The 25,167-nt window shown below is 49.8% G+C and overlaps 1 protein-coding gene across 1 annotated transcript in view; it reads left to right on the top strand.

Moving 5' to 3' along the window:
* Positions 1-25,167, top strand: part of DLGAP3 (discs, large (Drosophila) homolog-associated protein 3) — a 51,599-nt gene that overhangs the window by 1,263 nt on the left and 25,169 nt on the right. Inside the window, exons 2-5 of the mRNA XM_004678774.2 lie at positions 13,649-13,730; positions 15,178-16,335; positions 20,433-20,638; positions 20,985-21,057. Coding sequence (XP_004678831.1) covers positions 15,229-16,335; positions 20,433-20,638; positions 20,985-21,057 — 1,386 coding nt within the window. The 5' untranslated portion in view covers positions 13,649-13,730; positions 15,178-15,228. The remainder of the gene's footprint in view (positions 1-13,648; positions 13,731-15,177; positions 16,336-20,432; positions 20,639-20,984; positions 21,058-25,167) is intronic.

Below are 25,167 nucleotides of genomic sequence, written 5' to 3'. Positions count from 1 at the left end.
CATCTAAACAAAGTTACAGAGATGTACGTGTCAATACAGGATTTATCGACATGTACAGACATGCTTATTACATGTGAGTAAATTATGCAGAAATGGGTGTGTGTATTGGAACACTGGCCTGGTTGCAGCCTTTGACTGAATACATGTGTACTTCACTCATGCAAGTTAGCAAGTCTGCTGATATCTCCTTTTTATCACATGGACCTCATCCAGTGTACCTATTCATTCAATAAGGTTTTATTTCTGCCTGTAATGTGTCATGCTATGCTGGACATGACAGCTGGTCCTTTACCATTTGGCTTGACTTTCATTCAGGTAATTTACAGTCTAGAGATGGTAAGAGACCTGGAACCAAGTAGGAGATTGCTAAGTAGGAGTTCAGAAATGTTCATCGAGGCAGTGGGGATCTATATAAGGTTGTGCAGTTGAGTAGGAAAGTATTTATTATAAGATTGATAGGAGAGGAGGCTTTTGAACTGAGGCTTGAAGGTTAAACAGCTGTTTACCAGGTGGGCAGCTGTAGGAAAGGCTTTTCAGTGACAGAACTGTTCCAACTGGTCTTCTTACTCAGTCGTTGCCATCTCCACTTCCATAGATTCTTAACAGAAAAGCAATCAGAGTCAGATGAGACCATGCCTTTCCAGTGGCTTTCCAGCTCAGGAGTGAAATCCAAAGTGCTTAACAGAATCTGAGTGACATTAAGTGCTGTACGTTAAAGTAGCCTCCAGCGACCTCTCTGGTCTGAGGTGTCACCCCTACATGGCCTTCCTTGTGGTTCCAGAAAGATGCTGAGCAGTCCCACCTTAAGGCTGTCACACTAGCTTTTCCATCAGCCTGAAATGCTCTTTCCCAGATACCCGCGTGACTCGCTCCCTCACTTTATTCAAGTCTTTGCTCAAAAGTCACTTTTTTGGAAAGGCCTCCCCCACAGTCTATCTTAAATAGCCCCTTGCTATTCTATCCCAGGAGTGGGGGTATATCAACTTTTTTTTTTATTGCAGCATTTAGCATCTCCATTATTTCATAAATTTGTTTGTCATCTCTATTTTTCCACTGGGATATGAATTTCATGAGGAGGGAGATTCATCTGTTCTGTTCACTGCTCTACCCACTGTGTCCAGAAGAGTGTCTGGCTTGGAGGAGGCACTCAGTACATGCTAGTTGAAAAAACACATTTTAGGTAGATCACGCTGGTACCTGATAAGGTGAGTGAACTGAGCCGGGGCAAGAGGCGAGGTGGGGGACTAGATAGGAACCTGCTGTAATGGCTTTGGTGAGACTTTAGGATGACAGTGACCTAATGCAGTACGTTGGCAGTGGAGGTGGAGAAAGGTGCTACAGCATTCGGACACAGGCATATGTGCACACGTGCACACACACCTGTGCCAGTCAGATCTACCATCTTAGTCGGGGAAGCTAAGGAAGAAGTGTCTGTGTATATGCAGCGTGTATGTCATGGACACCCTGTGACTAGCTGGACACCTTCCAAACCATGGCTGCTCGTCACCACCACCCTGCATGTGCCTCCTCCTGCCAGCTGGGCTGCAGAGGGCTGCCATGCGGAGTCCTGTGGTTCTGTTTGGTCAGTGATAGAAGATCATGTTAGACAGGGTAGAGAACTGGGTCCTGAACAATGGGAAGGGTCTTAGGAAGTCAGCTGCAGAGATTACAGACCCGTGCACAGAGCCATGTGGACCTGGGGGTGGTGGGCTTGGGGGGAGGGGGCAGCAGAGGGGGGGCAGTGATGGGGGGCTCAGAACCAGGTTGCTCAGGCCTGGTTCATACTTCCCGAGGCCACATGTGGTAGGAGTCAGACAGCAGCCTCAGACAGCATCTACTGTAAACACCTGCCTCTTGGTGGGATGGGCAAATATTGAGTTAAGAGGGTTCCCCAAGACTGTGGTGTGAGTTCAAGTTGGGGGGGAATCCAGGGAAAGGGCACTTAGATTCTAGAGGACTGACTGAGGGCTTTTCGCTGGGGAGGAATTTCTCTGAGAGTCTCAACTTGGACTTTTCCTCTCTCCAGAGAGAGCATGGAGAGTTGAGTTTGTGGGGAGTGAAGATTAGACCGCAGGTAGGACCAATCAGCTGCCAGCTGAAGAGACCGAGACTTCAGCACATGGGGAAAGCTGGGAGGAGAGCTGAGAAGAAGGGGTTGTGGCTCCCAGGCCCAGTGCCGCTGTGGCCCCTGACCTCTGGTGCTGGCAGTGGTGGGAGGGAGGCGCCATGAGGCCCGGGACCCTGTGAGCGGTCTTCCGCTAGACCTCCCCCAGCGTACCCCTGGGTTGCCTCATTCCCAGAGGCTGGCGTTAGTGTGCCCTGCAGGTTCTGGGTGTCGGGGGGCTTTGAGCCAGTCTCCTCTTCATTGTGGACTCGGGGCGGGGGCGCTGCTGCCGCTCCCCTCCCACCTGGGCTCTGAACATGGGGGTTGGGCCGAAACAGCCGCCAGAGCCGCCCACCTGCCCGCGGTGTCATGGCAACGACTCTGCCCACGTGGACGATGAGGAAAGGGAGGAGAGGAGAAGCTGAGAGGCCTCACGACTGACGTCGGGATGGGAGGGGGCGCGGCAGGGTCCTGCACGCTGGAGCCCCTGCCCCTCCAGCGTGGGCTGACCCTTGCTGCTTTCACCCCAGGGGCCCCAGGGCAGGGTGCGGCTTGTGTTCCAGCCCCGATCTCAGAGTGTGATGTCCTTGGGTGTCCAGAGTAGGGATGACCTTGGCCTCTTGTTTTGGTGACCAGAGGGGGCCTGGGGAAGATGGGTCCCAGGGGAAAATAGGGTTCAGGCAGGTGCAGACCTTTCCTGTTCTCCCCATCCTGGTAAGTTGGGATGGTGCCTGGGACTGAGGGGATGAGAGCCCGACCTACTTCTCCATTTCCTCACTATTTTTCAAAAGGAAAATGACCTACTTTTCAGCCAATCAGACTTGGGCCTGTTCCCAGGCTGATTCCCTGAGCCCCCCTGCCCAGGTCTCTGCCCCATCCTCAGTCCATTAGCCAGGTGTTGGGCCCACTTCCTGAGGGGGGGGGATCAGGAGGGGTCCTTCGTGCCATCCATCTGCACTGCTGGGAAGGGGCTTGCCCTGGCCAGAGCAGGGGTGGCCTTGGTCTGACCAGTCCCACTTCATCTCCTCTTTGAGCCTCTCCAGCAGTAACTGGTCCTGGCCACTTTGTGTTTCCTGTCTGCCTTCTCTACACACACCCCTTCCATGGAGGGGCACGGGAAGGACTATGCCTTTCTCACTCTGTTTGTGGATGGTGGTAGCTGTTTCCCCAAATTGCTCCATTCCCACAGAGAGGGAAGCTTGCAGCTGCTTCCCTGCAGAACCTTGTCTGTCTGTCAGTCTGTTCCCAGAGAACCCTCCTTAGACAGAAGGCTCTGTCTGTGCCTTACTGCCCAAGCCCCTCTCCCTCTCTAGGATATTGGTCTGGGCCTCCGAGTCCCCTCCCTCCCTCAGCTATATTGGCCTGGGCTGGCTTGGGGGGATGATTAGGGATTTAATTATTTAGTTTCTCTAGCTCAGTAGATTAATTCCATCCATCACAGGCAGGCTGAGCTTTTCCCCCTCTCAGGGCTGCCTGGCCAACCCCAGCGGGAGGGAGCATCATTGCCCACCTGGGTCTAGTATTGGATCTGGGAACGATGGCTAGAGTTCTCGTTGGGGGAAGATTTGGTACATGACATTGAGTTCATGTGAATGCCTTAGGATGTGAAATGACCATGCACATCTGTAGGAGGGCGTACACATGTGAATATGCATGTGTATAGTTCTGTATCTGCACAGCTTCTGTGTACACACTCATCCGTGTCCACTGGATGGAACGGTGGAACGGCATGTGTGTGAACCCTTCGGGAACCAGTCTGTGTGCATGTGCACATGTGTTAAGATGACTGCGTGGGGAGAGCAGTGCCACGTGAGTTGTGTTGGGTGACTGGATGGCCCTGCAGTCTGCCTTGGGATGAACATGAGTGTTGGATTATGAGTAAGCAGGCCTTGGGAACATGTATGCCTGTGGGGTTGGTGGTGGGAGAGACCCAGAGGAAGAGACAGGCCCTGGTGCAGGCTGATCCTGAGGCTGAGTGGTGAGTCAGGGCACACTGGGGAGCCATGTGGAAGCCTCGGTAGACCAGTTCAATCAGAGACATGCTACTTCAGATATGCCAAGATGTGCTGGTGGTTGATAGTGTTGGACCTGGACTCAGACCTAAATTCAGATCTTTATTCTACTACCTATGTGATCTTGGGCAAGTCCCTTTACATTTCTAAGCCTCAGTTTTCTATCTGTAAAATGGGAGTAATGATGGTAACAACTTTCCTGCAAATGAAAGTTTTATTTTTTATTCAAGACTTATGTATGTCTACAAGATGGGGTACTGAACAGAGGTGCAGGGAGATAAGAGGAAAGAGGATTCACCAGAGACAGAGTGGGGAGCAGAACAGACAGACTGACTGAAATCCACTGTTGAGGAGAGCAGCGGGTGAGACAGGAGAGATCTGCTGCGCCATGTGGGTCACCCCCTGGGCGGGGATCGTACTCATGCTGCAGTGGTTGCAGATAGCTTCATAGTGCTGTGCTTTAACCCACTGTGCCACCAGGGAGGGCCTGAAAGTTTTGACAGCTACATGACATACATCTAAAAGCCCTTTTTTAATACAGTACTCTTCAGTTGTGGGTATTCAAAGAGGTGAGCCTTGGACTTCATAGTCTAAAGACCCAGAGGTTACCTGGCTTGAGATGTTTTGTGTTTGAATCCACCCTATGTTATCCTCCAAAGAGGGCCTGTGACTTCTGATCGCATACCTGCTGGACAGGACACTCTCAGGGTGAATTCTGCATCACCCTGGACCAGTTCTGCCTTCTAAGGAGTTCTGATCCAGTTGCAGGGAGTTATTTCCCTTCTGTTTCCCCTGTCTCCCTCTCCCCCAGAGGAGGAGTACTTCTTTCTGGCGTAATCACAGACACTGAACTTACACCAGGTCTGTTCACACAGAGATAGGTCCCAGTCTTCAAAAATCGCACAGCCTGCAAATAAATATTTACCCTACTGTGTTGAAGTTTGGGACCTAAGACTTGATAGCAGCTGCTGTGCCCTGTGGTTAGTGGAGACTTGTTGGGAATTCCTTGGAAGAGAGGAAACCTGAACATCAGAAGGGTAGGCTCAGAGGACAGGCCCTCTGTACAGAGGATCTCACTGCCCATGCTACCTCCTTTCTCTATGCTTTCCCCCATGGTGGTCCCAGTTCCTGCTAAGCCCAGAGACCCAAAAAGGAGAGCAGGGCTTAGAAGACCTTTAGTTAAAGTGAGGGGTGGGAGGTGCCAGCAGGCAAGTGTAGCAGTCAACCAACCATCCAGTCTTCATGGGGCCTCGGGCCCAACGCTGAGGTTGACCCAGAGGAATGAACAGACTGAGGTGCAGGCAGGCCCTGTCTCCATCCCCACTCACACAGAGAGCTCACACAGTATGTGCTGCTGACCCAGGAGACAGTCCCAAGCTCTGGACTCTGAAGGGGAACCAGACATCTGGACCAAAGGGTAGGAAAGATCACGGGCCTGGCCCAGTTGAGAAGCTGCTGTCCAGTGAGCCCTTGCCTTGGGCTTGGGATCCGGCCTGTTGTTCTCTGATGACCTTGACTCAGGTGTGGCAGCGTCTTGGAGACCAGGGTGACCCCAGTCCAAATCTCAGCAAATACTTACAAATGGAAGAATGCCCAGGGTGCTGAAGTCAGGAGAAGCCAACATATGTGCCAATTGCCTTGGCTAGATCAGCTTATTTACTCACTGCAGTAACCTGAGGAGGTAGGTATTTTATCCCTCTTTCACAGATGAGAAAATTGAGGCTTAGAAAAATAAGACAAATTTCTTATGGCCATGCAAGAAAACTGATATAATGGTTAAAGGGCGATTGTCTTTCCAGCTCTCAACAACAAAGCCACTGGGCTTTCCCTTCTGGAGCCCTGGGGTTGGGGAGCCCTGGCTGCAGGGGTTAGTGGGGGTGGGGGTGGAGGTCTGTGAGTCAAGGCTCCTACTTTTCTCAGATGTGACCATCTTTCGCCAGCCTTCAGCACTAGTCTGTTGTCTTCAGCATGTGAGCATGCCGCAAGTGGGGAGGTCTTAAAAGAAGCCAAGACTTATTTAAGCACACATTTTTAGTAACAGCTGGACCTGGGGGATAGGCCCAAGTAGCTTAGTTCAAGACCCAGAACCCATGCCTTTTCCCTAGCTGCCCTTGGCCAGGTCCTATAGGCTTTTGGTCCTTGAGTCCCGACTGTCAGCAGTGGACAGAGATAATTTCCCCAAGGAAGGGTCCTGAGTCCCTCAGGAACAGTATGGTTGTAACAGGGTAGAAGGGCCTGAGAAATGGTCAGCTGACATAAAGGGTAGAAAAGGTCAAAGCTTTCGGCCATGACTGCACTTAGGGAGCATGATGAGAGGGTAAGGCTTATCAGGCTGAATTTTATGTCACAGGGTCTTTGGGACCCTGGATAAGGAGGGGGAGTCTAAACTTAGCTTCTGTTATCTTTTGATCACCTACGACCCAGAAAGGGCCTGGGTCTTAGAAAGTTGGAAGAAGAGGGATACTCGGGGCTGGGGAGTAGACCCTGAGTTCCATCCTTAAGGCCTCAGTTTCTTTTTTGTAGCGTGGGGAGGGTCACTGACTCCCCTACCCCCACCCCCTTATTTTCTCTACTTGCACTGCTTTCCTTGAACTGTACAAAGGGACCCATCTGGAGAAACCCAGGTGTGGCTGGAAAAAAATCACTTTTACCTGCCAATGGAGAACTAGAGAAATATAATGAGCAGGGCTGGGATTGGAGGCTGGGGTTTAAATTCAAGTCTTCAAATACAGTGTCCCAAGCCCTCTCCCAAGCCTTTCGAAGGACTGCAATGAAGATCCTTTCAGGGCGTTGTAGTGTGCAAGAGCAGAATGGGTAAGGGCGACCAGTGAAGACTTTGATTACGCAATAGCACTTGTTGGCACCAGGCATTTTCTAGGCACTCAGAATACCACGGCAACTGAGGCCGTCACGACCCCGCCCCCAGAGGCATCTTTTCTGCCCTGGGGAGATGCTTAACGATGTTGTGGTCAACGATGGACCCCATCCACCACAGTGGTCCCAGCTGGCTCTGCCGTGCGGTCTCAGTGTGTTGTGGGCTAACCGTCTCGGTTTGTGTAATTACACTCTGATGTTTGCACAGTGGTGAATTTGCCTGGCGAGGGATTTCTCAGAACGTATCCCCATCAGTAAGCAATGCATGACCATAAAACAAACATGTAATAGATAAAGAAAATAATTTTAAAAAGCAGTAAGTGCTGAGGGCAGTGAAACAGGGTGACAAAGAGTGTACTTGGGGGGATGGGGGCTCAGTAACTTTAGTTACTGAGTGGTCAGGGAATGCCTGTCTGAGCTGAGACCCGAAAGATGAGACAGAGGAAACCATGGGAATATCTGGGGCAGAGCGTTCCAGCAGAGAGAACATCAAGTGCAAAGCCCCCTGAGGTGGGATTTTTCAAAGAGATTATAGGTAGTGTGTGTTATTCACAGGCTGAGCACTGTCCAGTAGGTCAGGAGATGAATTTAGACTTGGGTCTGCCTAAATGTCTTGAATGTTTGGAACAGCAAGCCTATTTTCTGTAAAATTCCCACCCTAAGCCCCTAGGAAGATTTGATTAAATAAAGCAATAAAGGTGAATGAAGAAAACACATCCCTCCCCTCTTCTGTTCTGTTCCTCCGTCTTTCTGCAATTCTGGCACAGTGAGAGTAGGAAAAGGAAGCTTTCTGCTGGGGTTCTAGAGGTGGGGACCTCAGCACAGGCCTGGCGAGTCTTCAATGACAGGACTGTTTTTGGGAGACTGAATCAAGAGGGCCAAGGCAGCTGGATGCAGGAGGGAGGGAGGAAGAGAGGGAGGATTCCTCTCCATGGGCACAGGAATGAGGACCAGAGGCTCTGGGCTTACGGTCCCCCATGGCTAATCCTTTTTCAGTGGATGTATGGCCCCGCTCACCCAACCTACTGTCATGCCAGGGAGTGATGGACTTTACAAAGAGACTGAAGCAATATCCTGGCCCTTCTGGTTGGTTACAGGGAGAGGGGAAGGCTAGGCCAAGCCTGCAGCTTTGGTGTCTCAAGGGCACACATGGCTCTCCTAACAGCATGGAGGGGCCCAGGCCTCACTTGCTGTAACTTCTGTTATGTTGGGACTGGTTTGGAGCAGATGTCATAGATGGGATGACCCCCAGCCAGAGAGTAACTGCACCTTTGCTGCCATCTGGATCATCATGTCCAGCTTATAATTTTAGCACACACAGCTTCATGGGCAGGAGTGAGTCAGTTAACCTAAGATTTTTGATGTATTTGCCTTTGCCCAGGCCATCATGTTGTGCCTTTGTCAAACACACCCTGGATCTCTGGATGCCTGGGTAGGGATAATCTTGAGTAAGAATGGCTTTTTTGGGCCCTCCTTGGTGGCGCAGTGGGTTAAAGCACAGCACTATGAGACAATCTGTAGCCACTGCAGCATGAGTTTGAGTCCAGGCTGGGGAGCTGACCCACATGGTATGGCAGATCTCTCCAGTCTCACCCGCTGCTCCCCTCAGTTCTGCTCCCCACTCTGTCATGGCTGAATCCTCTCACCCCCCCCCCCACATCTCTGGCTTGTACCCCAGTTCTTGTAGGCATAAATAAATAACTTTTTTTAAAAAATGGCCTTTCCCCCAGAGAATACCTTTGAACTTAGGTGATTGTCCCAGACAAGTTAAGTGACCTACCCAAGGTCACACTGTAACACAACAAAAGCACAAAGAATAATACCTACCTTTACTGAGGGTTCACCCTGTGTCAGTTGTGAAGGGCTCATGTGCTTTTTTTTTCTCCTCGTTAACCACCGCATCATGAATACCCTTCTGATGGCTCTGGTGTTATTCATGCTTACAGATGGTAAGGAAGAGTCTCTTGCTCAAGTAGATAGAACTAGTTATTGAGTGGAAAGGGATTTGAATCCAGAGATAGTTACACTGCTGTCTGCTTTGATGTGGCTGGGCAGGGCCCTGGGGGAGAGGGAAAAAACCAACAACACCAATTCCTTTCTCTACAGCCCTTTCCCTTCCCATTCCATTCTTTTTCTGGAAGGTAATTGCTTGGGGCAGTGACAACCTCCTGGCGAATCACACAGCTGGTTCCCCAGTGAGATTTGTAACAACAACCCTGCCAGCCTGGCAGCCCCCAGCAAGTTCCGGTTTAAGAAACTAATTGCTGGATTGTGTAGATGGTGCTAAATTGGGTAATTTCTTGGTGACGGCATGTGTGCCACTTCTTCCATTCCCAGATAGATTCGAGCTGCATCAGAGAATTTGTCATCCACAGCACCCTCCCAGACTCCTTCACTCCCTGCATCTCAGCCAGCCACCAGCAACTGCAAAAGCGACTATTCCCCTGGGCTCAGCAGTTCACCACCTGGGCAGCTCTCCATGTCCTGGGATAGTGGAGAGCTGGCATGGTGCAGTGAAGTAGGGAAAATAACCAACCAGCACCCGGGCTTGTCATAGGGCTTTGAGGAGCCCCCTTTATCCTGTACTTACAAGTCCTTGCACTTAGAACAAGCTCAAGGCTTACCACACAGGGGAAAAGGCTAGACCACTCTCTGGTTAGTTCTCGAGTATGTGGCATAGAAGGCTTTTAAAAAAATTGTTTCCTTTAAAAAACAAAATTCAGTTTCATTATAGTGTTTACTTTAGAGTGACCTTTAATAAATTTGACTTCTGGGCTGGGAACACAGGCAGGAGAAAAGCTACAGCGTTGCCACCAATTCAGTATGACCTTGCATAGGCCAGTCAGCCTCTGCCAGCCTCAATTTCTTCTTCTGTAAGTTGGGAGGGAGAATGTTGTCCCTTGAGATAGTTGTGGGAATCACATAAAATGTCTTAAGTGAAGGGTCTTCTTTTTGAGCTTGTATTCACTTAACACACTCACATGCCAAGCATGATTCTGAGACCAGGGGAGAGTGTGGTCAACAAGACCGATAAACTTCCCACACTGACATGGAGCTTACATTCTAGCAGCAGAGACACCACTTCTGAATCACATAGACTGAAAATGGTAATGATATAAGAGCTATATAGGTACATGGTGCCGTGAGAGCAAACAGTGGGGAGATCTGACCTAGTCAGGTAGGCCAGAGAAAGCTTCCCTGAGGAAGCAACAGCTGGGCTGAGATCTGAAGGGTGTGTAGGAGTTAGAGAGGCAGAGGTGGGCGGGAAGAGCTTTCTGAACAGGGGGAATAGGCCTCATGATGGGCGGGAATATGGCGATGCAGAGACGGCTCTGGCTGGGGCAGAGGAAGCAAGGGGGAACACATTGTGAGAAATGTAGGAAAGGCCAGAGCCTGCAGGCCTTGTTGGACTGGTGAAGGCTGACTTATCCTAGGAACATCAATTAGCCAATGAGGAGTTTTAAACAGGGAAGTGATAGGATCAGATTTGTGTTTCCAGATGACTATGTGTCTCAGATCAGTGTAAGAACAGAAGCAGGGAGACCAGTATAGGCTTTTGCAGATGTTCAGGCAAAGATAATGTTCTGAGGTAGTCAGACTAGTTAAGTGCTCTCTACTGCAGGTACAGAAAGAAAATCTGGCCAACAGTGGGTTAACTAAAGAAGTTGGTTTACTCCTTACTACTACTCGCCTGGTGAAAGGCAACTGCTTTGCTGGTTCCACAGCCCAAGGACTCCAGGGTTAGCCTTTCTGTGACTTTCTAGACTTTTCTCTCATTCTCTCATGGTGATAAGATAGCTAGCTCCAGGCATCATGATTGTATTCTAGCCAAGAAAAAACATTCTAGCATGCTCTTCTCCTTTGATTACCAGGGCAAAATCTCTCCCAGACACTCTATCAAATCTTTTTCTTTTTTTTATTTTGCATAATAGCAGTAGCCAAAAGTGAATCATGTGGCCTCTGGTTATATAGGAAAGAGGGAAAGAGGTCAGGAATTAGTTTTAGCTAGTCAGCCAATAGTCATCTGGTAAATATGGAAATAAGTGAGTAGATCTATTTTTAAGAAACTCCTTAAGCCTTGGGGAAGGATCATGTTGTTAGTCTCTTTCCTACTTGTTTTTCCCTCTTATCAATTATGTTTAGTAATAAGTGGTGGCAGAATGTGGATAATATATAGGAGGAGCCCTACATAATCAAATCTGTATCATTTAAATCTTTTTTTAAAAGAAATCCATAAATTGGACATCCCCTTTCCCCCAGTAATTTGAATTTCATTATGTTGTTTACTTTGACAAGGGGTTTTATGTTGTTTACTTTGACGTGGGGGTTTAAAAATCCAAAATAAAGGTTCACATGAGGGATTACACTGTCTAATCTTTTAAAATGGATTCACATACATTACATCACTGGCTATGCATTAAAACACTGGGAGATTGGCTCTCCCTGGTCACGCAGGGAGTTAAGGCATAGCACTAAGAAGTTAAAGCCACTTCAGTGATCCAAATGACATGACAGACCTCTCCTGGCCCACCTGCTGCAGACCTCTCCTGGCCTGCCTGTTGCAGACCTCTCCTGGCCCACCCACTGCTCCCCTCAGCAGTGTACTTCGTCATTCTGCCTGTTCTGCTCCCCACTCTGTCTCTGGTGGATCCTCTCACCGCCCCTGCATTTCTGGCCTGTACCCCAGTTCTGTATGAACAAATAAATAAATCTTAAAAAAACAAAAACACTGGGAGATAGGGGAGCGGGTCTCATTAGGCTTAGAGAGGGCAGGTTTCAGAATTGGTGCCTCTAGGATATTGGGAGTTGGGTATTAGGATATTGGTGAGTAGTTTTTCTAGAGAGGAGCAATACCGGCCTAGTATTCTAGCCCTCTGAGACTAGAACCAGGAGAACATGGATGGATGCTAAAGAGACTAAAGTGTGGTAAGATCTCAATGGATGCTCAGGGACTTGGCAGCAGTGCCTGTGTGGAGTGAGGGGGGAAGGGAACCTGGGAACTTTTTTTTTTTTCTTTCCATTGGGAAGCTCAGCATGAGGCTCCAGTTTGATGTGACCACAGACAAAGCAAATGGGATGGTCTGGGTTTCTGCCAATGGGGCTTTTTGTGTTTTGAGTCTCAGACAAGGGTTCTGCCTCAGGCAGGAGGAGGAGGAGGAGCAGCAGCAGCAAGCCACAGATGAAGGAGGGGGTTCTTAAAGCTCTCCAAGGCAGGGAGATGCTTCCAGGGGCTTGCCCAACCACTGCTTGTGAGGCCATCTTAGTTTGAAGTCATCTCAGCTTCCCTAGAGGACAGTGAATTAGAACAGTTGTCATCTAGAGTCCAGCAGTTGCTATCTGTGTGGTCAATGTGGTTTCCTAAACAAGATAACCATTAACCTCTCCAGTTCCTGCCAGAAGGTGGGCTTGGGGCTGGCCATTTCTCATTCTCTCAATGAAAGAGTCCCAGGAGACTCCATAGTCTTCATTGTCTCAATGCTTCAGGGTCAGGAAGTTCTTCCTGATGTCTGACTGTGTCTCTCCCACTGCTATTAATTATGTCCACAAAGCTAGCTCTCTCCTTGACATCTCTGTGTCTAATAATGGCATCATTAGTCTTCGATTCACAGCTGCTGCAAACTTCAGAGTCATCTTCCTTTCTGACTTTCTCCCCACCTCTTCCCAGTATTTGCCAAACCCTAGATGTCTGCTGGAACTCTCCCAGTGCTCCCCTCAAAATTCCTTACTTGCCCACCTCTTCTGCCTTGGTCTCTACTGTTTCTTCCCCTAGGAGTTCTCTCCCACCATGACCTTTATCTGTGGAGTACACCGGTATCTTGTTCTCCAGATCAAAAACACTTTTCTTCCTCAATTTCCCTGTTTGGATCTGATACTGCCCTTATTTGAACTAACCTAACATGTCGGTATCTCTTTTCAAAACAGTTATTTATTCATCCACTTAGTCAACATTTATTAAGGGCCCGCTCTGGATAAAGCCCTGAGCTAAGTCGTGGGTCTCCAGGGTTAAAAGGGACCCGACTCCTACCATGCAGAAGACCACATTCCAGTTGGGGAGATAGAATCTGAAATGAGACCATTTCAATGCAGTGTGATAGCTGCTTTCATGGTGGAACCCAGGGTGTTATAAAAGCTCAATAGAGAGGCATAACCCAGAATAAGAGTACAGAAAGTCTTTGAGGGAAGTGGGGCTTTATATGAGTAAGTGTTAGCCCCAGGAAAGGGTTGGTGGGTTGGATAAAAGGAGATTCTAGGAGGAGGGAACAGCTTGTGCAAAAATACAGGGACCTAAAACAACTCTGTCATGTGAGAAGTTGTTCCCCATAGACTATAAGCTCCCTGCTCATACTGAAATCACCTCTACACACTTCTCTCTCAGTCTTGCTTATGGTAGTTGCTCAACAAATGTTTGCCAAAGAAATCCGTATCTGAGGGCAATGAAAATGCGGTGGTTCAGCACCATGGCCAGATCACACAGGCACCTGCAGTTGGAGGTATTCCAACCTGTAAGCTCATTAGCATGTATTTGCATAATGAAACCAACTTCATTTCCCTGAGGGTCCAAAGACTGCATCAAGGGGGAATCTGATCAGTTCTGGTTGGGGGGTTGGGGAGGCAACTATTAAGGCCAATTGCTTACCACCATTTTCTTTTCTGTCAGGAGCCAGTGGTCCTGAGCCTTCTGAAGTTAAGATTCTGCCTAACGGGGGGATCCTGACACCAAGGATGGGACATCCCAGATGGTGAGTGTTAGGAAGGTCTGGGAAATGAGGATTAGATTCATGTTCTCGAATCAGAATCACTTGGATTTGAATCTTGATTCAAAGTGACTCACCCGGCTTTGTGACCTCACCTTTTTGAGCGCAGTTTTCTCTTGGGTAAATAAGGATAATGTCGACACACAGCATTTCGGCGAATAGGATTAGACAACATTAAGTATGCACAGTACCTGATACATAGCAACTGCTCAGGAAATAGTAGGAGATGAACTGAGAGCAGGATCTGGAAGAAGCCTGTAACACTGGGTATGGGGAAGTAGTGGTGTGTGTGGGGGAGGCAGAGTCTCTGAGGTGCTGCTGTCTGGAGTCTCTGAGGCTGTCATACCCTCCTAGTCAGCAGATGGCCCAGGAGCCTGGTCTCTGGTGAGGGAGGGCGCCGTCTGCCAGCTCTTCGGCCCTTGTCCCTCCTGCTGACACCCCCTCCTGCCATACCTCCTGTATTGGCAGCTCTTGAGTCCTGATTGGAGGCAGTTCATGCTGAGAGATGACCTCTCTGTCCCGTGGTCTTGGCAGGCTTGGGGTGGGGCCAGGGGCCCTGCTTCCAACACTCTCTCTCCATCACCTCCATGCCCTGCCAGCCCACTGTTCCTGGGAGGAGAAACTAACTCCTGGTTCCAGTTCCAGTTTACCATCTTCATGCTGCCTTGAACTATCAGCCTTTCTTTGCTGTGTTTTCTCCTCCCTCATGAATTCCCCCCTACTGGAATGGAGGTGGTGGCGGTGGAGTGGGTAAAAGGCAAAAGGGAAGATTTCACTGGGGAATATTTGGAAGCTGGAAGAGGAAAGAGGAGTCATCTCAGGTTATTCCTTCCTATATCAGTCCTGGGGGCTGGGAGAAAGTGCCTGCAGCCAGATGGAAGGAGCAGGGTGTGGAAGGGAGGGGAGGGGCTTTCCTTCAGAATCCTGCTGGATATGTAGGTTTGGGGCCAGCTTTCTCTTTGGTTTCTTCTGCTGGGAGCTGAGACCCAAAGCCTGGCTGTTCACAGCAGTGGAAGTGGGCAGGGAGAGGGCGGAGGTGTCACTCCAGATCAGTTTGCCTAAAGAGAGCTTGTTAAAAGCTAGTTCACCTAATGACTAGTTTCTGTGGAATTTTTTTTAATTGTCTGTTGGGGTATCCTTTTTTTGGTTACCTAAGGATTTTTGAAAACCCATTTTGGCGGAGGGCATTTCCTGGGAATAAGGATTTATCAAATTCACAGCATTTGATGAATGATGGTGTTATTTTGTCTGCTGTGCCTTTGTCTAGTACGACTGTTTTAAGGACTTTTAAACCCATTTGTGGAAAGATAGTACAATTAATCACAATAAATGGATATACATTACTTAAAGACACACAAGAATGCCTGATAAAAGATAGTTTTAGGTGAAGTAGCCTGTTCGTTCTGAATTCCCTTTCTCCCTGTCTTCCCAGGAGGCTCCTGGGGCCTGGCCCCCACCACTATGAAGAGCCCTTGCTGAGGCCATGAGGGGTTACCATGGCGACCGAGGCAGCCATCCCCGCCCAGCCCGCTTTGCTGACCAACAGCATATGGACGTGGGCCCAGCTGCCAGGGCCCCGTACCTGCTGGGCTCCGGGGAGGCCTTCTCCACCGAGCCCCGCTTTTGTGCCCCGAGAGCTGGCCTGGGACACCTTTCTCCCGAAGGGCCCCTAAGCCTGAGCGAGGGGCCATTGGTAGGCCCTGAGGGAGGGCCTGGGGGGGCTGGGGTTGGGGGGGGTAGCAGCACCTTCCCCAGGATGTACCCTGGCCAGGGTCCCTTCGACACCTGTGAAGACTGTGTGGGCCATCCGCAGGGCAAGGGTGCCCCCCGCCTGCCTCCGACACTCCTGGACCAGTTTGAAAAGCAATTGCCAGTTCAACAAGATGGCTTCCACACACTACCGTACCAGCGAGGTCCAGCAGGGGCGGGGCCGGGGCCAGGGCAGGGGCCTGGCAATGCCCCAGAGCCCCGAAGCGAGAGCCCCAGCCGCATCCGGCATCTGGTTCATTCTGTGCAGAAGCTCTTTGCCAAGTCCCACTCTCTGGAGGCCCCAGGGAAGAGGGACTATAATGGGCCCAAGGCTGAGGGAAGAGGTGGCTCTGGGGGAGACAGCTACTCTGGCTCAGGCTCCGGAGGCCCCCACACTTCCCACCACCACCATCACCACCACCACCACCACCACCACCAGTCCCGGCACAGCAAGAGGAGCAAGAGCAAGGACCGCAAGGGGGATGGGCGGCACCAGACCAAGGCTGCGGGCTGGTGGAGCTCTGATGACAACTTGGACAGTGACAGCGGCTTCCTGGCGGGTGGGCGGCCCCCTGGGGAGCCTGGTGGTCCCTTCTGCTTGGAGGCTCCAGATGGGTCCTACCGGGACTTGAGCTTCAAGGGGCGCTCGAGCGGGTCAGACGGCCGCTGTCTTGCCTGCACTGGCATGTCCATGTCGCTGGATGGACAATCGGTCAAGCGAAGTGCCTGGCATACTATGATGGTCAGCCAGGGCCGGGACGGATACCCAGGGGCCGGGCCAGGCAAGGGACTCCTGGGTCCAGAGGCCAAGGCCAAAGCCAGGACTTATCATTACCTGCAGGTGAGGCTTTGGTGGGGGTGGGGACGGGATCCTTAGGTGGGTGTTGCCACCTAGGGAACTGTGGGAAGGGTTGGATGGGAGCCAGTTGTGCCCATGATGGTGGGTCTGGAGGCAGAAGGCTCCGTCCTGACTCAGTGTCTCACATTGAGCCCCTTTTGGGACCTCAGTTTCCCTATTTGGGCCACAAAGGGGCTCTACTATTCCGATATTCTTAGTCAGTGCCAGAAATACTTGTTGATTTATTCTGGATGAGTTGTGCTGGCCTCTGCCTTCGGAGGCTGGAGGCAGAATGAGGCTGAGGCAGACAGGACTGCCTGGCACTTCGTGGCTCTGGCTTCCCTCAGGGCTGGAGCTCAGCAGTGGGAAAGCCATTTTTCTGCCCCAGTCCTTCTCCAGACCTCCTTTTTGCTCAAATCTAGGTGGTCCAGATACTGTTTGAATATGAAGGTCAGTTATTTCCAGAATGTGCCTCTGCTGGAGTTTGTCATACTGGGGTACCTGGTAGGATGGTCTGCGGGGCTCAGAAGAGCCCTGGGAGCCTGCCCTTGGGCTTTTCTCTACTGGGACCACACTGAAGTCTGAGCCCGTGAGACAATACCAACACCTGTGGCTGTTGCAGGTGCTCGCTGGCGTGCTCTCCTCATCTTGTCTCAGCCTCTCTGTGGCCCCCACAGCTCAGGGTAGGCACTCTGACCTCGTCTTCTGGACTCTTCATCAGTCCCCACTCTGCTCTCCATCTTCTTACTGAAATGCCGCCAGGGCTCTTCCCACTACCGACCTCCCTCTTCTCTGCGTTATGGCCCCACCCCAAGTCCTGTGATGTTTTCTTGAACCCATAGTTTTAGGCGAAACAATCACTACAAGTTGTAGAAGCCCAGCAGACTTAGGGTTCCCCCCAAACCCACATTGCACATAGTGAATTTCAGTGAGCACTTCCTGGGGGCTGTGGAGCCAAAGATGAAGACAGACACAGCTTGTGAGGAGCCTCCCTTTGGAGGTGGGCTAGACAAGGAAGGAGAGAATACAGAGCAAGTCTGCTGGACGCTTCGATTCCCAGTTTAGACAATCCAGCCGGGGTGGGTGGGGAGGGGTTGTCCAGAAGCAGCAATTCAGTCTTAACCCAGGGTCTTCCAACTGCCTGTTAGGCTCCCCACCCTTTTTGCTTCCACGGTGGGAAGGAACCTGGGTGTTGCAGGAGCAAAGAGGAGGCGCTTCACCCGAGGCGATGGCCACGGTTTGCTGAGCGTTCTAGAAAGAGTAGCCCCTGAGCTGAACCCCCGCGGAGGAGCTGAAGTCTGTGGCGGCAGAAGTGGCTTAAGAGGGCTCCAGGGAGCGGCTACTGCATGTTCGCAGAATGGAGAAGGAGATCGCATCTGTCTTTTGGGGGTCACTGGCCTTACTGGGAAGCTGTTCATGCATTAGGGCTTTCCTGGGTAGGGACACACAGGGCTGCCTTGGAGGCAAGAAGTGTGGGGAACCTAACAGGCAGTTGGAGGCCCCTGGGGTAATCCTGGATTGCCCCTTCTGGACCTCCCCACCCTGGCTAGATTGTTTAAACTGGGAACGGGCTGCCGAGGGAACCCTGAGCTTTCCTGCCCGGGAGCCCTCACCACCCCCAGAGCCTTGCTGTCACTCCGCTGCTCCCTGCTGCTTCTCCAGGGCTGCCCTGACCTCCCTGGGGGCTTCCTTTTTAACATGCACCTCACAGTGTCCTGCAGAGGAGCAAGGAGCTCTGCAGTGGCTACAGAATAGGAACCTGCAGTGTGGCAGAGCGTACTCTGGCTGTCCCATCGGCTGGATCACCTCTGCTGCCTGTGGCTCCTTAAAGTATGGAAGGAGGATCACCCTTCTGGGTCTGGCATATCAGCCTTAAACCCATTTGGGGGGAGCAGTAAGGGGCTGCAAGGACCCTTCAGATAGCCTGGTGTTGTTCTGGCACAAAAGAAGGGAAGCTGGCCCCATCAGACGAGGCTCCTCCGTTGGATCCCGACTCTCATTAGGACTCTGCTTTACTCACTGGACCCCAGGTCTCCATCAACCTTCTTCTAGAACCCCTCTTTCTCCTTGGAACTCTTGTTCCTTTCTGGAGCTACATCCCCTCCCTGTGTTCTCATCTCCTGAGCTTTCATCTTCTCATTGAGTCCTGTCCAGACTGGCGGGATCCGTCTGGGGCCTACCCCATCCCGGGGTCCTTGTTCTCACTCTGATCTCTGTCCCCTCACCTAGCCTCACTCCCAAAGCCTTTGTCCTGCCTGTGAACCCTGAAGTCCCCATGGCAACCCCATTTAACATGTTCTTTACAACAGGTGTTTTAAATCTTACCTGCCCCAGGCCGGTTCTCCATGCCCTGTTTACACCTCACTCTGTGCGGTGTTTCAGCCTCCCTGTGATGTGTCTAGACCCCTCGCCACCCTCAGCCCCTTCCACTTGACTTGGAGGGGAAATCAGGGCCACCCATCCATGCCGACCCCCCCCCAAAGCAGGGCTTGAGCTCATCTCCCCAGTATTCCCTTTGTCACTGAACTGTTACCCCTTCTCCCCCAAGAACTGTCTTCATCTTTGCCAGCTCATTCTTTCACCCTGAAAACATGACAAGTCTCTCTCATCCTAAAAGGTCTCCACCCTCCCACCCATCTTGTCTTTCCTTCCTCTGCAGGCTTCCAGAGGATGGATTCCAGTCTTCATTTGCATCCTCTCTCCTAGTCTGACTCCACACCACTGTCCTGTGAAGGAGTCCTGGCAGCAGTCGCCCCTGGCCGCTTGAGCGCTCTCCCTGAAAGGTCCCTTCAGCCCACGCACAGTTCACCCGGCCTGAGCACTCATTGTGTGCAGGCACTGTTGGTGCCCTGACCCTTCCCAGCAACTCTGTAATGTGGGCACAGTTCTCACCACCAAGTCGCAGTTGAGGAAACTGAGGCTTAGGTGTTAGTTTTGCTCAGGTTCACTTAACGAGTGATGGACCAGAATTTAACGTGGATCTACTGAACTCCCAAGCCCCAATTGCTAACCTCTGAATGCACTGTGGCATTTGACATTATCAACTCCTTTTATTCTGAAATGTCTCCTGTCTCTGTGACATGGCGTTCTTCTGACTCCCTCCTACCCTCTGCCCACTCCCTCTCAGGTGACTTCAGAGGCTCCTCTTCTTTCCTCTGCAGTCCCTTTTTAAATGTCAGTGGATCCCTCCCCAGCTTTTGCTCCTCTTTTCCCTTGGGCTGTTTCATTCACTCTTATGGATTCAGCTGCCGCCCAGGACTCCCGCATGTCTGCCTCCAGTCCGGATCTCTCCAGTGAACTCCAGAACCCAACATCCAGCCATCTGTGGAGCAGTTCGCTACCAAACTCAGCTGCTCGCCCCTGATCCCATCCCTTTCCCTAAACCCATTTCTCTGGGATTCTGTGGCTGGGTGAGCGACAGCTTCTTCCCCCAGGTCCTCAGCCAGAGCCTCCCAGTCATCCTCAACTCCTCCCCGCCTCCTCACCCCCCACGTCTAATCAGGCTCACTGATGCTCCTCAACACCTCTCATTTCCATCTCCTCTTCCCCCTCCTTGTCATTGTCTTAATTTAGGCTTCATCATCTCTTGCCTGGATAACAGCATCAGCCTCCTAATTGATCTCCCTCCTGCCACTCGAGCTCTCGCCCTGCTCCCGGCCCTCCACTGTCCAGTGTCTGTTTAGACAGTCAGAGTGCTCTTTCGGAAACATGACTCTGATTTCACTCCCGCTTAAACCCCCCTGTGGCTCCTTGCAGAAGGGAGGGAGAGGGTTGTAAGCAGGGTAACACGAAGTAGAAGAGGTGGACACTTCACTGCTGAGGTGCTGTTGATGCAGGTCACTTCACCTCTGCTCTTCAACCTCTCGGCACTTGCCAGCTCCCAGACTTTCTCGTAGCCCCCAGTTCAGTACTGAAAGGTCCATGAAGGACGGTGAGGCATCTCCTCTGGTTGGGGTGGTGGTGAGACCTGCTCCTGCTTGCCTGGATGCCCCTGAGTGGCGGCCAGGCCAGAGCACCACTGCAGGCAGCGGGGAAAGAGGGTCCTGGCTTCTGGATCTCTTAGGGAAGAGTCTGAGAGACAGAGGTCCCTGTCCCCACAGGTGCCGCAGGATGACTGGGGGGGTTACCCTACGGGGGGCAAAGATGGGGAGATCCCCTGCCGCAGGATGCGGAGCGGCAGCTACATCAAAGCCATGGGGGATGAGGAGAGCGGAGACTCAGAGGGCAGCCCCAAGACATCCCCCAAAGCCCTCGCCAGGCGCTTCACCTCCCGTCGCTCCTCCAGCGTGGACCAGGCCCGGATCAAGTAAGGAGGTGGGGGGCAGGGTGGAGGGTTGTGGGACTGAAGAGCTGACACCAGGTCCTGCTGGACAGGTGTGCAGCGCGGGTAGCACTTGGGTTCCCTGCTTAGTGTTCAACTGGGGCGTCTTGATCTGTCCGTGTAAAGAGGGGTTTCCTGTCACTGTGTGTGGGAGAGCCCCCTTACCCAGGACTACCCTGGAAGAATCTCTGGAGGTTTCTGAGGGATGGAACCTGCTCCAGGGTCCCTTGCACTCATCCCCCCCCCCCCATTCTCCCTTTCCTCCCCCCACAACTCCCCCCCCCCCTTTAGCTGCGCCCTGTTCTGAATCTGGAATTTTGACCTTTCCCAGCTGCTGTGTCCCACCCCGGATCCACCCCAGGAGCTCCATCCCTGGCTACAGCCGTTCCCTCACCACTGGACAGGTAGGGAGAGGCCATATGTCTAAAGGGAGGGGTGGGAAGGGGATCCCACCCCCCACCCAGGCCTTAAAGTCAGAGGTCTGTCGGTGCAGAGAGGGCATGTCTGGTTCAAGGGGAGCTGGGAAGCCTGCTCGGGACTCCTGGGGCAGATTGGCAACTCCGAGGGCCACATCTTTCAAAACCACCGAGTGTGCTTGAAGTGGTGAGCTTGTCAGGGCTATGTCAGTTCTTGGAGGTTCCTGGCCCTGGCCTGATGCTTTCCCAGTGTGCCCCCAAGCAGAAGCAGGATCAGGTGTGCACACGGGAGGAGCAGGGCTGCAGTGGTGGATGTGACTGGGCTCGAGCTCTTTCCTCATCCCCACCCCCCTGGGACCACGAGCCAGACACCTCCGTTCGCACAGCCTCCCATTTCTCATCTTCCAAATGGCAATAGTAGTGATACTTACCTCACAGGGGCTTTGCGAGTGTTCAGTTGGTATTTTATAAATGTGAGTTCCATATCTAAGTATAGACTCTCCCCTTGACTCAAAGAGGCAGTGCAGTTTAGTAATTAAATGCCTGAGAGGGGTTTGAATTCCCACCCAGCTACTCACCAGTTGAGTGACCTGGGGCAAGTTCCTTGACTTTTTGAGCCCCACTTTCCTTGTTTAAAAATAGGCATCATAATAGTGTTCCTGGCACAGAGCCAGCACTCAGTAAAGGTTAGCTATTTCTGCTGTTTGCTGGAGGAAAAGAAGCATGGGGGAGACTGTCCACATTGGCTGCTATTGTTTGCTGCTCCACATTTCTTGGTGACATTTCCTGAATCGGGAATCTGATTGGCACAGCTGTCCCTCCACATCAGACCAGCCTGTGTTGCTAAACCCACTAGTCAGTGTTCAATTCTCATTTTACTTGCTCCATCAGCAACATCTCACACAGTTGATGCCTCTCCTTCCTGAAACCTTACTCGGTTGGCTCTGAGGACACTGCACTTTCAGGCTCTCCTCCAGACTGCTCTCTCTGTCTGCTTAGTCTGTGTCACCTGTGCTCCTTCACTCTCCAGGATCCAAACACTGGGGTTTTCTAGGGTTTGGTTCCTGGACTTCACTCTCCACCCACTCCTTAGGTGAGTTCACCCAGGCTCATGGCTTTGAATATTAATGAGAGCTTGATGTATGTCTCCAGCCCAAACCTCAACGACGAGCTGTATTGAAATCTCACGTGGAAATTTAGCAGACATCTCAAAAACTGAAGCCGTCGAAGTGAAGTGTTGGTATACTCTGCCCCACGCCTCCCCGAGGCCGATCTGTGCTCCACCCACTGTCCTCTCCGTTTCAGATAATGTCAGCTTTATCCTTCCAGGAGCTCTGGTCTGGAAGTCAGTCAGTCATGACTTCTTTCTTTCCCGCATGTCTCACATCCACTCATTTGGCAAACCCCGTTTTAGCAAATCTAACCACCCCGCACCATCCAGTCCAAGTCCCATGTTTTTGTCTGGACTATTGAACCACCTTCTGGCTGGTCTCCTGCACGCTCTTGCTCCACTTCATTTTCTCTCCATAGCCATTTAAATATAGATCATTTAAAAATAGAATTATAGCTACTCAAAAACCTACTCAGAGGAAAAGTCAAGGACTTTCCTGTGAGTTACAAGGCCCTGCATCATCTGGCCCTTGCTACCTGAGTTCCTTTCCTAATACTTCCTTCTCTCAGCCACTCCAGTCACACAGTACCCTCCACCCTATACCACAGGTGTACCCCAGCCTTGCCTTTGCTGATGCCTCTGCTGTGGTCTCTCTTTCCCAGATACTCCCATGGGCACCGCACACACTTCTTCCCAATCTTTTCCCGGATATTCTATAACCCTACCCAACATTTTCTCTTCCCATTCCCTACATTTTCTCTCTTCTTCTTAGCACTTTACATTATTTAACATCCTGTATACATTAAACATTTCTCCTGGGACATATGGCTCATCATCCTGGCTTTACAGAAGAGGAAACAGGTGTAATGCACCAGAGGTGTCACCCTATTATTACAATAATGCTTCTTGCCATTAAGGCTACTTTTTTGTTTAATATTTTTCATAGAAGATCTTTTCCATCTTCTACTTCAAAGCATTTGTCTTCTGATGCCTTAGTTATATCTCTAAAACCTATTCTATTTTATGTCATTCTGGTAATTGCTTAGCACATTTACATTTATTGTGATCATTGATACATTTCTCACCTTCTGTTTGTCCTGTCTTTTGGGTGATACTTTTCTACTCCAAAGCTGCCATCTTTTAGACCAATTTGGTTTTCTTAATCTTTCTCTCCCTCAAATCCCACACCGATTTGGCAGCTATATACTCTATTTTCATTCTTTTTAGCTATTACTCTTATGATTTTCATATTCATATGCAATTTAGTGAAGTCTGAAGTTGGCAGTCAACCCTCCTACTGAACAATGGAAAGACCTACGGACACCTTTATTTTCATCACCTCCTCCCATCTTACATGTACTTGTCCAGTATTTTGATTCCATCTTCATTTCACTTCTCCAAATTGGTCTTTATTATCAGTACTTACATTTTATGCTATCAGTACTTCATTTTACCTCCCTCCTCACTAGACCTTCCTACGTTTCATTCCTTCCTTTAAAGAATATTCTTCAGTAATTTCTTCCAGTGATTGCTGACAACATATGCTGTCTTTAACAAAAATAGTTTACCCTCATTACTTCACATAAATTAGCTTATGGTCTCATTCTAAGGCAACATTTATTTTCCCTCAGAATTTAAAAGACAAATATCCCTTTGTCTTCTGTCATTGCTGTTGAGAAGATTGCTGTCAATGTAACTGACTTTGTAGATGATTTTCATTTCTTTTAAATTGCTGTTGTGATCTTGTCTTTGATTTTGGTTTCCTACAGTTTCACTATGATATGTATTGAGTGTTCACTGAATCTATAGATTTATAACTTTTATCAAATCTGGAAAATTCTCTCAGGTTATTGTTTGCAGGCACATCTTTCTCCATTCATTTACTTTCAATTTGCTATTTTATCCAACTTGACAAACTCTGTCCTTCAAATTGGAGTTCCATTCACATTTAATGTGACTATTGACATGGTTGATTATTGTGTCATGTCACTTTTGTTCCTCTGTTTTTCTTTACTGCCTTCTTTTGTATTACATAAACATAGAAGTGAAATTTAAGCTACAGTTAACAAGTTAAGCAGTAGATGATATACTAATGAAGAGAAAAATAGCAAACCAAAAGATATACTGCTACCCGGAAGGCAGCATAGAGAGGAAAAGAAGTGGAAAACATGAAGGAGAGGTTAAGGAAAGAATAACAAGTTCCCATATATACTTACATATGAGTAATAGTTATATAAGTTTCAGCTATGCATCTTTTAAGTCAACATCTGTATTACTGATCATTTCTTACACTGAGTCTTTGTGAATTTTCTATTTCAGTTAATGTACTTTTTGATTCCAGAATTTCCATTTAATTCTTTTTTCTATGTTTAAAAGGCAATTTATATCTCTTTGTTGTGATTTTCTATTCATGAAGTCATTGTTATATTTCATTTAAATCTTTAAACATGATCTCCTTTAGCTCTTTGAATATGTTTATAATAGCTTCTTTGTAGTCTTTGATAAATCAAATGTTGTGAGACATTCACATTTTCTTATTTATTTGCATGTCTCAAAATTTTTTGTTGAACATTTCAGATAATATATTATAGCAACTCAAATTCTTACTTTACCTCTTGAAGATTGTTATTGCATTATTTATTTGTTTGTGAAGCCCTGGACCAAATCTGTGAAATCTATCCTGCCAAATGTAACCTCTGGTGTCTCCTCTAATTTTTTCCTTCTGCCTTTATTTTTAAACCCAGTTTCCTAGGAATTGCTCCTGTGTCTGCATAACTTAGTGTTCATGCAGAGGTTGGTCAGCTGTTTTACTCAAAAACCGCAAGATTTCATCTTTTTTCATCTCTGCTTATGGGTCTGTGTGCAGCCTGAAGATACAGACTTCACAGGTTCTCTAGCATTTCCTCAGATATACAGACATGTACATGTATACAGACTTCACTGACTAGGGATGTGTGGGGGGCTTGAGTTCTCTTTGATTTTGTGCA

The sequence above is a fragment of the Condylura cristata genome, unplaced genomic scaffold, assembly GCF_000260355.1.
Source record: "Condylura cristata isolate star-nosed mole 26May11 unplaced genomic scaffold, ConCri1.0 scaffold00008, whole genome shotgun sequence".
Lineage (NCBI taxonomy): Eukaryota > Metazoa > Chordata > Mammalia > Eulipotyphla > Talpidae > Condylura > Condylura cristata.
The sequence above is the reverse complement of the archived record's forward strand: the minus strand, read 5'-3'. Positions and strand labels throughout refer to the sequence as shown.